The 14,363-nt window shown below is 39.7% G+C and overlaps 1 protein-coding gene across 3 annotated transcripts in view; it reads right to left on the reverse strand.

Annotated features, from left to right (window-relative positions):
* The window catches only part of Srbd1 (S1 RNA binding domain 1), a 161,949-nt gene that overhangs the window by 123,834 nt on the left and 23,752 nt on the right, over positions 1 to 14,363 (reverse strand). For all 3 annotated transcript variants that reach the window (XM_051175197.1, XM_051175195.1, XM_051175196.1), the window contains exons 8-11: positions 12,337 to 12,433; positions 10,310 to 10,445; positions 7,238 to 7,341; positions 459 to 566 (exon numbers count right to left, since the gene is read on the reverse strand). In XM_051175197.1, coding sequence (XP_051031154.1) covers positions 459 to 566; positions 7,238 to 7,341; positions 10,310 to 10,445; positions 12,337 to 12,433 — 445 coding nt within the window. The remainder of the gene's footprint in view (positions 1 to 458; positions 567 to 7,237; positions 7,342 to 10,309; positions 10,446 to 12,336; positions 12,434 to 14,363) is intronic.

Consider the following 14,363-nt stretch of genomic DNA (forward strand, 5'->3'; position numbering starts at 1 on the left):
TTGTCACTGCTCATCCAGACAATTCCTGCTGGGTGATGAACATGCAAAACTGCTCTCTCCTCAGAGCAGTAAGATCGATCGTCTTGCTCTTCACAAGCTCCTTATGCTTTCTTTGGCTCTGTTACCTCCAGAAATTGCTTCTAAGTAGCCACTCCATTAACTTCTCAGTTTGTCTTTCCCAAGCCAGATCTCTAACCAATAAAATCATGTTTGGCTTGGTTGCTGAAATGCAACATCAGCAATGCCTAGTTGGAAGGGGTGTGGACATTATGGGTTCAGGACTAGACAGTGTATCACCAGAAGAATGCTGTGAGATCTACGTATGAGAAGGAATCTACAGATTAAAACCAAGGCTCACACTGAAGGCCTGGTTTGACTACACTCTTTGGCTTGTTCTTGTTAACAAGGAAGACCATGCCCAATGGTAAACAGTGCACAAAATTACACAGGATACATACCTGAACTCTCTACAGAGGAGAGGAACAATAAGGCGTTTAAAGGAGTCATCCAATGAATTACGTAAGATCTGCATTAACTCTGGCCGGGCAAAGCCACGTGGCCTCCACCTGTAAGAAGGAAAAGCTCATGAAGAGACCATGAATGGTCACCAGAAGAGGGCACCTGGGGGACAGGGAGAACCTTTACCAAAACCACAGACAGGTAATCCGGGAGAGGTTGTCCTGAGGCTGTGGTGTCTGAAAGGTACCATGTGACATGTGGAGGGGAGCATTTCTTGAGGGGGGAGACTGCTGCTTTGTTTGGAGGGGTTTGTTTTGATTTCCTGAGATCTCTCTGTGTATAGCACTAAATGCCCTAGAATTCACTATACAAATTATACCGCCTTCAAATTTGTTGTGACTGTCCTCTCCAAATACTACTGGGGAAGGCTAAACTCGTGAGACAGCTAAAAGACACCAAAACAAAATCCTTACAGCCCCAGAGACTGAGTTTCGCCCTTCCCCAATCCACTTGTGGAAGTCCTAGCCCCTCCTGGGAGACATCTACGGAAGGGGCTCCAGAGAACACTGGCAATAGTCATACAGTAGACCTGCCCTGACTCCCTATCCACTGTGGCAGGAGAAAGTTGAAGAAGACAGTCCCACGAGGGGTCTGAACTGTTAGCAACGTGATCTTCTCCTCCCCCACTTCCACGACTGTGAAGAAATATTTTTTGTGGCTCACGCCACCCAGTCTCTAGTGTTTTGTTGTGGCAGCCTTTCCCATTGCCTTCCCTCTCCCAAGAGAGTGAAAGAGGCTGCACAGAGAACCTGGATGAACCTTGCTCCTAGGCACTCCTTTTCTTAGCACACTTTGACTTAAAGCTTACAGATCTCAAACTTAGCAAAGAGCCAGTGCAACTCAACATGAGGCTCTTCCTCTAAAACTCAAGTATCTGTCCTAAGTGGATCCTGCTCTCACCCGTGTCTGGGATCTTGACTTCACCTCTTACACAGTCTGCTTTGACAGCTATTGCACAATACACTGGTCAAGATGCTTGTGTCACTGACAGGAGGGTTCCTGCTGCCTTCTTCCCCACCTCTCATATCCTCAGAAGAAAAGAAAAAAGGGACAGTGGGAGTGCTGTCCAAAAGCTTGACACAATGAAAAAGCACACTCTAAAAAAACATACACCCCTCACAGTGAAGTCTGCTGAAATACACTCAAAAGAAAAATAAAGCCTTCTTACTTTAGCTCAAAACTCAAAAAAAAAAAAAAAAAAAAAAAAAAAAATCCGGGGAGCATCTCCAACTTTGTGGCACCTTTTCTTGAACCCTCATCAGGGTACTGCTGACAACTGACATCCTGCCTGGGCCACACCACCTGCCCACAGGTTCCATGTTTCCATCCACATCCAGCATTTCTGCATTTGCCTTTCAACACCCTCTTCCGCAGAAGCCACTAGTAAAGTATGAATAGATTTTTAATAAAGCTAATGTACCTTACATATACCTCTCTATAACTTAGACAGGAAATGAAACTTCAGAGAGCACACATTAAAGTCACCCAATAGCAAAAAACTGAATCTTTTCCAAAGGATGTTAGGTCAGCAGCATGTCTTCCATGTTCCAGTTTAAACAAATGTGCTTTTAGGCAAGACATATAATACACCATTCTTTCTATCCAAATCTGTTACTCCCCACAGTCCTCCTTATATGAGAGGTGGGAAGGAAAGGCCAAGAATTAGACATAAGTCCCATGTTACTAAACCTAGAATGCCCCCAATAGACTCATTTTTTTCCCCAGCATTTTTGCTTCCAAGGTTTGGGCACTGCTCTGCAGGCTGTGGAACCTTCAGGAAGTAGAGTCACTTGGTAGACTTTTGACTGTGGTATTTCCCCCTGTTCCATGCCTACTCTCTGCCCCCTGGTCTGAGGCCATGAGACTAACTCTTGCTCCTCTGCCATCGCATGCAGTGTTTCTGCCCCAATGGAAGGACAGTCCCTGATGCCTGACCCCAAAATAAGCCATTCTCCTCATCAGTTGTTTCTGCCATGTGTTTTGGTTACAGTGATGCAGGAGCAGCACACTGCTTTCAAGAAGACAAGTGTTTTAGCCTGGCATGGCAGAATACACTTACTATTCTAATGCTTGGAAGCTTGGGGGCAAGAAAACTAGGAGTTCAAGGGATAGCCTCAGCTACATAGTGAGCCTACCTGTTGGTGCCCATAAAGATGGCTGCACTCCATCTTTCCACAAGAACAGAGAGTTCAAAACTGTCCTCACCAAGTCATAAGACCTAAAGTTCAAAGATATGGCTACACTAGGGTATTTATCTGTCTCATTCTAAATAACAACCTGAATCTGAGGTGTGATTCCTGATCCTCAAGGCTAGGGAACAAGAAGTTGAAGCTAAGGTGTGGTTACTGAACCCTTAGAATAAGTGAGGAAGAAAAGTTTGTTTATTCTGTATTCATGATACCATGTTCCCCTTTTTGGATAAGGTATATGAGAGTGGTGAACAATATACTTGTGGCATTTCAGTATTGACTGATCTGCCCTCTTGACTTTTTTTCTGTCTCTGTTTTTTCTTTATCATCTATAGCTAGCCTTCCCCTCATTCACACACCATCACAAAGAAAGCTTCCTGAACCTACCTGAACCTACCTGAACCATATGGGATCCAGTCTCAAGACAAAATAAACATATATACAATGTGTATACAATGTATAGCAAAAAAAAAAAGTGAAAAAATGGAAACTAAAAAGGCAAACATATAGAACATCCAAAAGTATGGATGAGGGCAATACACTATATTAGCTAAAAGTAAAATCTGAGACAAGTGCCCTTACCTATACACAAACAAGCTCTTAATGCTAGGCCATCCAAGTGATTAATGCTAGGCCATCCAAATTGGGAAGATGAGGCTAAAAGTATGGTAGTGATCATGAAGGGTCTCACACATCATGCAATGGAGGTTGGCTAGATAGAAGAACATATTTCTGAATCGTGAGACACCAATGCTAGGAAAACAGTGCTTAGACTCTAGAAGACTAACAGCGACATCTTGTTTAATGAATACATCCACTGTCTACTGCCTACAAGGGCAGCTCCCTTTAAGCTCCAAAGTTTTACCACTGTTTTCCAAAATAGGCAGACATTTGTATTCCCTGACATTGTAAAGCCACATTTCCTGGTGGAGCTTTCAAGCCACAAGATCCTCCCATAGCTTAGAGCACTCTGTTCTTCTCCCAATGAATAGGCCATGGGTGTATTTCCATTGTATATGTATCACAGTGCTTACACGGTCTCAGAGCCTATTCAAGTGATAAAAATGTCTCAATTCTGAACAGCCAATCCATCAACCATTTAATTAGGTACCTTGCAGATTCTGTAGAATTCTCAAATCCAGCTACGACTTCCCGAGTCTAAGCTGCCTTCATCTCCAGACTCCGCTCTTGGTTCTTTCTAAATAATTCTCTACTGCGGTAAATGTGATCTCTAAAACTGGCCATGTTCAACAGAACAAAAGCAATTCTCATAAAGCACAAGAAAACTGAAATAACACTGCACTCTACCTGACCACAATCGAAAAGAACTACCTAACAGCAGCAGTAGAAACGACAGAGTACAAACTCCTGAAGACTAAACAATACATCACTGAATAACTCAATCACCAAAGGAATCAAGAAGGGGAAAAAAAAATTCTAGCACTGAATGAAAATGAAAATGTAAGAAAATCTTTCATGTCTGGATCCAGTCTATGATTAAGGAGATCATGGGCCCCAGAGAGGAAACTAATGCTATTACATTAAATGACCACGATGCCAAACTGCCTTCCAATTACATATTTACACTCATGTGTTACTCCTAACTTTGGTTAAAGAAGCTTCTTTTTGCAGTGGGGAGCGGCAAATGCAAAGATTCAGAACATGTAAAGATTCAAAACGTGTCGCAGTGCGAAGTGAAGCAACTATGACTGCTCAGCTATAGGTGGGTCGACCCATAAGGACTCCCCACTCCCCACTCGAGGTTCAGAGAGCATTGCAGAAAAGTAAAGGCTCAGAGATGAGGAGTGCTGTGGAATGCTGGCTTCTGGGCATGATGAGGTGGATGATTGTAAGGGAGAGGCAATCGCTTTCCTTTAAGATGTCACTGGTAGATTGTCCATATGCCAATGGATGGTCCCATATGCCAATGGAACACCCATGTTCATATGCAGAGCACGAGTTTGGCCCAGAGGGTTACTAATAACAACAACAATAACAAAGGAGGCCATGAAATTAGGAGGGAGATGGAGTAGAAGACACTAGAGGGAGCTGAAGGGAGATAATATGGGTGAATATGAACAAAATACATTATTGTTTAAATATAAGACATTACCAACAAATAAAATAAATAAAATGTATTATTTAAAAAACAAAAATGATAATTATACAGAAAAGCGTAAGAAGGAACACTAAAAATCTCACACGAGAGCTAAGGAGTAAACCATTTATCACTTTCTCAGATACTTTCTTCTATGCACATAAGCAGATGACTCATCACTACTGAGGTTCTATTATAAATGGTTACTACAAATCATCTTTGGATTGTTTGGGGTTTGGTCTGGGGATGGTGCTTAGTTTGGTTTGGTTTGGTTTTGCTTTTTGAAACAAGGCCTCATTCTATACGCTGGCCACAAACTCACAATCCTTTGGCCTCACCATCCTGAGTGCCAACAAACTGTCTTTTTCACCTTGCATGTTTCCATTTCAACTTTAGCTCTATCTTCATGTTTGCAAAATAGCTGCACAGAATGGCTACAGCATCACTGCTCACTGCTCAAGCACCTTATCTACCAACACAGACTCCTCCTTTACTTGATGGCTGCTCTCATTGCATCACTGGAAGACTCAGCAAGCTGATCTTTGGTGGAACTGGTTGTAAGCAAACTGGCTTCCATCAAGCTGACATTAGAATGATCCTGGAGGACAGTGCTGACTCCTAGGGAACATCTGATCTAACTCTTCAAGTAGATTTCCCGGCAAGTTCTCCCAAGGGGGCTTGTAATCAGCATATACAAAATCCAGCAATGTGAGTCACTTTATGTGTTTGCGTTAGCCCTCTCAACCAAATGAGAGCTATAAAATCTTCTGTAGCAATCAAATAGGCTGCTGTGAGGCTCAAACACATGACGCAGAATTTAAACTAAAAGACAAAAAGCTATACAAACAGAGCTGCATCTTCAAAGGTTCTAATAACAGATGAGAAGTTTAATTTTAAAACACTATTTAAAACACATCTGGTAAAAGTTTAATCATTATTTCAATAGCCTTAATATACAAAGTATTTTAGATAAATCACATATAATTTGTTCAATTGTACTGCAATATGATATAAATTACATAGTATTTCAAATTTTAGTGTTTTAAGTTTTAGCAGATAAAATACATTGGACATGATATATAGGTAACATTTTTGTTAATTTGTTTTTTCACAAGGAAAGACATTCAAACGGCATAGCAAGGTACTTTATACATCACTTAATAATACAGAAGACTATATTAAGTAATGATGTCATCGCGGAAACCTCACAGAGAGTGCCTATGTGAGCCTATATGGACAGGCTATTGCTTGCAGACTGTGAGCCTGTACAGTTTGTCACTACACTATATACTACATCAAGTATAACAAAATGGGGTTTATAGACGTGAACACACTCAGACACAGAACAGGCACAGCAAGAGCATGGTACAGAGACAGACCATACAGGGTGCTTGTACAGGTCACTCACTCACATGGCACTGTGGGTGAGTCAGCAAGCACCAAGTGATGGTGGAGGTAAAGGACATGACTCCACACTCTGAATACTGTGCACTTAGGCTGCACCAAATTTATTAATATTTTTCTTCAATAAAAGTTTGAAATATAGCAAAACTATATGAAAATATTTCCTTTATGCTAATTTTTTAAGAGTTTACTACTTGAAAAGTTTTATTTTCCCTATTAAGTTTTTGTTGTTAAAAACCCACATACTAGCTGAGGGCTACACTGTCAGAACCATCAGTACTGCTGTTTCTGCCTCCACATCTTGTCAGTGGAGGGTTTTCAGGGCTGTAAGATGTGAGGAACTGTTATTCCACAATAACAAGGTTTCCCTACATACCTTCCCAGGAACCTACCTGGGCTCTCTTTGAGGCAGTGCCACATGTTGGTGCTAGGGTTCACAATGTAGACTTTCTGAGAAGCCAGTTAAGGCCAACACAACCTTCTACAGCATCATCTACTGTGAATTTTCTTGAGCATTCTTTTTTCTTTTCTTGCAGCTACTTTTATTCTTACACCTTTAGTTGTGTGTTCAGTAAGCAACAGGGATTTTTCAACTCCATAATAATTACAGAACTAGAATCGTATCCATGTTTTGTCAATGACCACTTTATAAAGTAAATAACTATACTGAACTAAAAGTCCTCTCCTCAAAGACAATCATCACTAATAATCTCTTAGCCTCTTCATGGATTATTTTCTATTTAGGTATATGTCTCAGACATACTTATTTATTTAAATATTAATTTATTAGACAGAGGACAACTTGTAGGAGTTGGTAATCTCCTACTAGGGACCAAACTCTGGCAGCAAATACCATTACCCACTCAGCAATTTCTCTGCCCCAAACTTATTTTTTTGATGTAAAATGGAGATAATATACATTGTTATCACTTGTTTTTTAATATAGTATACAACCTTTCATATCTATATACAATAATATCAGTATGGTATTTTAGAGAGCAAAATTTATAGATAGCCATAAACAGACCTGTTTTGTATGCACCACCTACAGAATTCATTCTTCACTCCATCAGAAATGTTGACCTTGACTGTCAGTATTTTCAAGTTCTCTCCACGGTTAATGGCCAGAATCTGACATAAACATATGGCAAAGACTGATAATCAATAAAATGATGATAAACTTAGCCACTCTATATTTATGAAACAAACTAAGCACCTATCTAACCAAGAACAGTATCATTTTTATGTTTTATTTACAAAGGAATATATTAACAACAATTTGTACTTCCAGCAGCACATCTCTCTCATAAAGAAAATCACAACAAGGGCTGGAAAATAAGTCAGTTGGAAAAGTGTTTGCCACATAAGCATGAGAACTTAAGTTAAGATCTCCCAAATCCACATAAAGGCAGTTTGTGCCTGTAATGACAGCACCAGGGTGGCAGAGTCAGGCAAGATCCTGGACCTTATTAGAGAGCCGGCCTAGCCAAACCAATGTGCTCCATGTTCAGTGAGAGACCTTATCTCAAAAGCTAAGATGAGAGGCTGCAGAGATGGCTCAGTGATGCTATTCCGGAGGACTTGAGCTGGGTTCCCAACCCTCATATCAGGCAGCTCACAACTGCCTCTAACTCTATCTCCAAGGGATCCTACTGCCTGCACCAAGCAGGCATGTGCATGTGCACATGCACAAACATACATAGGCACAGGCCCTAAAATCAAGTGATATATTAACTTATGTCAATTGACTAGAAAGAGCTCATGGCCATCTCAATAGAATCAGAAACATCCAATAAAATCCATCAATCCTTCCTGTTGAGCATTCAACAAACTGAGAGTTGAACATATTTTCTTAAACATAGCAATCAGAAACTGAGGAAGAGACTGAAGCTACAGCTATGTAGTGGGATAAGGCAGAATGACTATAGAAAATAACAGTAAGGAAGAGAGACTAAAATCATCAGAGGAAGTGGGTCAATGGGATTATATGAGGACATAGTTACATGGAAGATAAAAAAGTATGGTTCACTACCTCAGAGACTAGAAACTATCTGTAACCAGTAGCACTTCTCAGGCACACAAGACCCTAAAAAGTTCTTAAACACCAGACTGTTTTTCAAACTAACATGCTAAAACTACTCTGCTTTCTCAGGCTTGAGTGCTGTCATCTCCAGAAGACTGTATCAATTATGAATGTAAATTCATTCACTAACTCAGACTCAGCTATGACATGGATGAAATGAAATGTTTAAATGTATATATACACAGAGACACACACACAGACAAAATATAATACCAAAGTCATTTCTGCAAAATGAATTTTAGTAAATGTATGTGGTCACTGGTGTGTGTGTGTCTGTGCGTGTCTGTGTGTCTATGTATAATAAGGACTGGAAGAAGGCAAAGCCTTCCACACTCTAGGCAACCACTTTTACCAGAACTATGTCCTCAGTCCTCACTGTGGGTAGCATTACAAATCATTATTTTATTATACTATTTTTGTAGTTTATAACTAAATAGAGAGAGCCCCATTGCACCTAAACTTTACAAATTATGTGTTTCATCACCTATGACAGATTCAATGCACAAAAAAAGTCAAAGAAGCAATGTTAGACAAAAAGGAACAGGGGCTGGAGAGATGACTCAGTGGTTAAAAGCATGTGCAGCTCTTACAGAGAACCAGAGTTTGGTTCCTAGCCCCCACATGCAGGCTCACAACCATCTGTAAACTCCAGTTCCAGAGAATCCAGTGTCCTATTCTGGCAAACAGGCATGTCATGTGGTGCACACACATATATGCAGTCAAAATATTTATACACATAAAAATTAAAAAGCATTTAAAATAATACTGAACTTTTCCAAATCTTCAAAGGCAGTGTGGCATGTCATCTCTATACTCCAAACCCCATCACAATGTAAATACTCAAGTATTTGTGAGATGAAAACTCATGTCATGTTACAGTGAGAAAAAGGCGAGTTTCATGTTTGTACAACTTTTTTTTTTTTTGAAAATTACATTGTAATAATCAAATAATTATCACACAAAGGTAAAGAATTCTAACATGTTTCATTAGCCCCTCTACACAGGCTGTAAAATGTAGATAGGGGAAAATACATTTTAAAATGATTAATGAGGACTTTCACCTTGGGAGAATCCTGGCAGCCTTCAAATTCAAGCCACCCCCTTGCCTCTCAAAAGAACCATAAAACCAATGAAGAACAAATGAAATGAAGTAACATAGGACACCTTTAGCATTCACAGGACACAGAGAATTAGAGTGGTTATCAGATTTCTCAAATAAAAAACAGCATTCAAACTTTGGGACGGCCGGTTCACAGCACTGCAAGTCACTATACATGGTGAAGAGGACACATTTCGTACTGTGGACATTTAACTACAGTTAAATTTAAAATGAGAAATGAATTATGATTCCCCAGAAAAATAAAATCTATGGGAGCCTGACTCCGCATGAAATATTAGTGTTGTTAAGGCTGGAATGATTAAAAAAACAAAAACAAAAACAGTAAACGATAGCTCAAAGTTATATAAAGAAGTAAAGAAGACTGGTTATGGTAACTAGTTATGTAAACAGAAAACCCAGTGCTATTGTAATTTTCATTTGTGACGCCTCTCCTGCCACTGTGCTATTTAAATTGCATTCTGCACAGTACACAGCCTATTGCCACATTTAGTAAAATACATAAATAGATGTTTAGGTGGATAAGCTGAAAAATGAAATTAGAAGCCTGAGATATGATGATTGTGTCTCATAAAACCAAATGAGAACATACACACTGTATTCTCAATCAGGTTTTGGACTGTAATTGTCTTGGGAATGATTTGTGCTCACACCTAAGCGCTCTGAAAGCAGGGTCTAAGGGACCTCACCAGGCAGAAGCAAGTCAACTCCACCAACAGTTTTCAGTGTCACTAACTTCTCAGGGTCATCGGTTCTTCATTTGTGAAGTCAGGAAAATATGACAGACAATATTTACAAGTTTTATACACACTAGTAATAAAAAATTTGGCATAAAACATCTAAATTCTTAATGAAATATTATCATTATTACTACTATCAGAGGCGATGTTCTTAATTACCTGATGATGGTGGATATTTCTTATGTTGCAGGAAAAGTTCTGGTAAAGTTGGAACTTATCAACGTCTTTCTCATTTACTTTTTTTGAGGATACTTTTGCAAGAGATGACTGAATACAAATATATCTATGTTGGCACCTGATCAGATACACAAATATTAAAAAACAAACATTTATTTATGTGTGCTTTACATTTTACAAATTTATATGAAATGAAGGAAAGAAAAAAAAATTAAACCATTACCAAATGAAATTTGGTTAAAGATGTCCAAATAAGAAACTGGCATTCCTACCCAATCAAAAGAACTCTGCCAACTGGGCACCTTTAATCCCAACACAGGGGGGTCTCTATGAGTTATGATTAGAAGCCAGCCTAGTCTACACAGCAAGCTCCAGGGCAATTAGGGCTACACACAGAAATCCTGCCTCAGAATAAACAATCATACTAACATATACCCTAAAGATCAATTTACACATCAACACAAACATCCAAAATACCTGAGTTTGTTACCCATGAACACAAAAGACTGAAATCACGGGTAGGAATCAAACCAATCATCTAGTCACCCTTCTCTAATCAATCAGGTAGTCATAATCAATTTAAAGGGAAAAAGAAAGGGCAAAAGCAGCTGGGTAGTGGTAATGCACTCCCCTTTAATCCCAGCACTTGGGAGGCAGAGGCAGGCAGATTCTCTGTGAGTTTGAGGCCAGGCTGACCTGCAGAGTAAGCTCCAGGACAGCCAGGGCTACACAGAGAAACCCTGTCTCAAAAAAAAAAAAAAAAAAAAAATGAAAAAATATTTTAAGGGTTGGAGAGATGGCTCAAAGGTTAGGAGCATTACAGGCTCTTCTGGAGTTCCTGAGTTCAATTCCCAGTAACCACACAGTGGATCACAACCATCTATAATGAGATCTCATGATCTCTTCTGGCCTTTAGGCATACATGCAGGCAGAACACTGTATACATAATAAATAAGTAATAAATAAAAAAGAAAGAAAGAATGAAAAGGCAAAAGGAGTACCAGGACAATTTGTAAAACTGGTACTCTGGGCTAAGCAGTAGTTCTCCGCCTGTGGGTCTCAACCCTTTGGGGCTGCATATCATATATTCACATTACGATTCACAGCAGTAGCAAAATTACAGGTGTGAAGTAGCAATTAAATAATGTTATGGTTGGGGGTCACCGCAACATGAGGAATTGTATTAGGGGGTCACAGCATTAAAAAGGTTGAGAACCACTGGATCAGAGAGATGGCTCAGCTGTTAAGGGGTAGACTAACAACCAAAACTACAAAACTGGGAGGGAGGCAGGGAGGGAGACAGAGGGAGACAAAGGAGGGAGGCAGGCAGGCAGGGGCTTTAAATTAATGTCTGTACCCCTGCCCCACCCTCTCTTTCATCTCTTCCTGCCTCTGCCTCCCCATTGCTGGGATTAAAGACTTGTGCCACCACACTTGGCTTAATGTCTCTTTTACATGAGATAAAAACTGTAATTCCAATCAGGCTCTTAACCTCATAAAACTAGCCTGTGATGCCTAGGCCTCGCTGTTCTCTCCAAGAGCTAAAGTGCATGTGGGATCAGTATTTTCATCCATAACTACTACCACACAATGTCAAGGGAACCCAAGCACAGGCACAGTGATTGGCTTTATCAATTTAACTAGATTCAGAAATGCGCAGAGATTAGTGAGACATGCCCAGGACACTAGCATGCCTGTGAAGGTACTGCCAAAGAAGGATTGGGGAAGATCTACCACAGATGTGGGCAGCACCTCATGATGGTGTTGGACCTAAAATGGTCCATTTCCCATAACCCAATTAGAACAACTTTAACTACTTTACATACTAGGGTTCTGTTGCTTGAATAAAAAATTCTACTTTAAAAAAAAAAAGTTTTAAATCAACACTGGGTTAACACTAACCATGGGACCTTAATAGAATGAGTCCCACAAAACGGAAAGCCACAAAAAATAAAAAATAAAAAATAAAAAAAAAAAAAAAAACAAAAAACAAAAAAAAACCTACTTACAAGTCCCGAATGAAGTCAAGCGTATCTTTGTCTTTAGCAATCATGTCTGCTAAAATGTGCTGTACTCCTGTTTCGATATCCTTGAGCTCAGAAAGGCCTTTAGGAGGAAGAAGGAGACCACAAGCAGGAAGTATAAGATTGGCTGTAGTTAAACATATCAAACTAAATTCCAATTAATACAAAATCTTAAATTACCAGAACAGCATGGGAATGGCTCACATCCATGCCCAAAGAAAACATGCCTCCAGAGGCAGTATGCATGCCTTTTCTTAACCTGCCACACACACTGGTGAACACACAGCTTTGGACTCAGTTGGCTGACTCTTGGCTCCACCATGTAATAATTCTGGGACCTGGAACAGGTTATTTGCTTTCTCTGCCTCAGTTTTCCATAAATACGGGGTAATCATTATTTCTCTCATGTTATTACAAAGATTAAATGTTGTAAGAAACATGTATTCATTGATCATATCGCAAGATATGGGATTTTATGGGTTACAAAAATTTGCCCTTTCAAGAAATTTTATTAATGCTATTTGAGCAAGAGGCATTTCCAGGTTGTAAGTGACCCACTTGAATTTCTCAAATCTCATAAAGACAATACTAGACATTCATCTTCACAGTGAAATGTCTACAGGCAGTCTGTGAAATAGCTGTAAGTACTTTACACTCGTTAATTCACAGCTCCAATCCGGACACAGCAAGGCCCCTGTGGTACCGACTCATACGCTAACAGAGAGTATTTGCATTGTGTCCCTTCATTTCTCTTGTCTTCATTGTTCTATTTGCATTTTAAATTACAGAAGCACTGAGTATCATGTGTATGTTTTTCTGTGAACACAGTTTTCATGAGTAAAAGGTAGAAAAACCAAAGAGAACAGGGCAACAAGCTTATTATGGCATAATTAAAAAAGATAAAAATACCTATGCAGTTACGTTATAATCATTTATGGCAACTACTGAAGAAGTACTTTACTTTAAAGAAACACGAATTAAAATGAATTGTATTTACATATGAAAAGAATCTCCATATGAGGAAAAATTCCAAGACAGATGACTTTTACAACATGGAAACCTGTATATGCCAAGGCTTTAGAACACGGGATGCATTCATGCGCTACTATTCTCCCTGGATGGCTCTTGAGCTAAGAAAGCCATTTATTCACTATGCACTAAGCCCTGGAGCCCCACGCACCTCAGAGCATCACTGCACAGAGAAATTACAACAGCAGGGCGATCACTTGGTAGGAAAAGCAGCCTACTGAGACCATTACTGAGAGCAGCAAACAGAAAGGAAGTGCACACAGGGGAACACCATTTGAAAGTCTTACACACTCAGTGTATCTTCATAATTAAAATGATGCTGGTCTAAGGACTGTCCTTGGGTCAAGGATGCAGATTCTTAGACGATGGGGGCATCGCAGATGACTCTGACAAAAGCCTTTTAAAAGCCACTGCTAGGGAAAGTCCCCGAGTTACCTCTCTGGAGGAGTGGTTCTCAGAAGGAGGTAGAAATTACCAGTCATTTGGGCAGGCTTTTCATATTGCATGTCTGTTTGCTCTAGTCAGAAAGACTGGAAAAGATGCCTGCATGTTGGAAAAGCCCCACTCCTGGTTGCTCCAAGATGAGTATTTCAGTAAAATTTGACAAAGAATGAACAGTGAGCCAGAAAATTAAATAATAAAAACCTATACAGTGGCATAAGCAGAGACATTTTGGAATAACAACTGTGACTGTAAAAAGAAATTGAAAAGCTGGCATTTTTTTGTACTTTATCTGTACTTGGGCCTTCTCACAGCACCAGAAGAACCATCAGGCCCATCAACACAAAGATGCTTGGATTCCAGGACAAAGCCCATTTGTGGTACAGTATAGGTTTTCATTCATATCAAGTTCTTAAGTCTGTAACGAATAAGAAATGTCTTCTCCTGAGAGAGAGAAAAACTAAACCAAACCAAACCAAAAGGTCTGGTTTCTAAAAATATTTCTCTGAGAAATAATGGGAATTATTAAAATATTTCTTAGA

Source organism: Phodopus roborovskii, unplaced genomic scaffold (genome assembly GCF_943737965.1).
Source record: "Phodopus roborovskii unplaced genomic scaffold, PHOROB, whole genome shotgun sequence".
Lineage (NCBI taxonomy): Eukaryota > Metazoa > Chordata > Mammalia > Rodentia > Cricetidae > Phodopus > Phodopus roborovskii.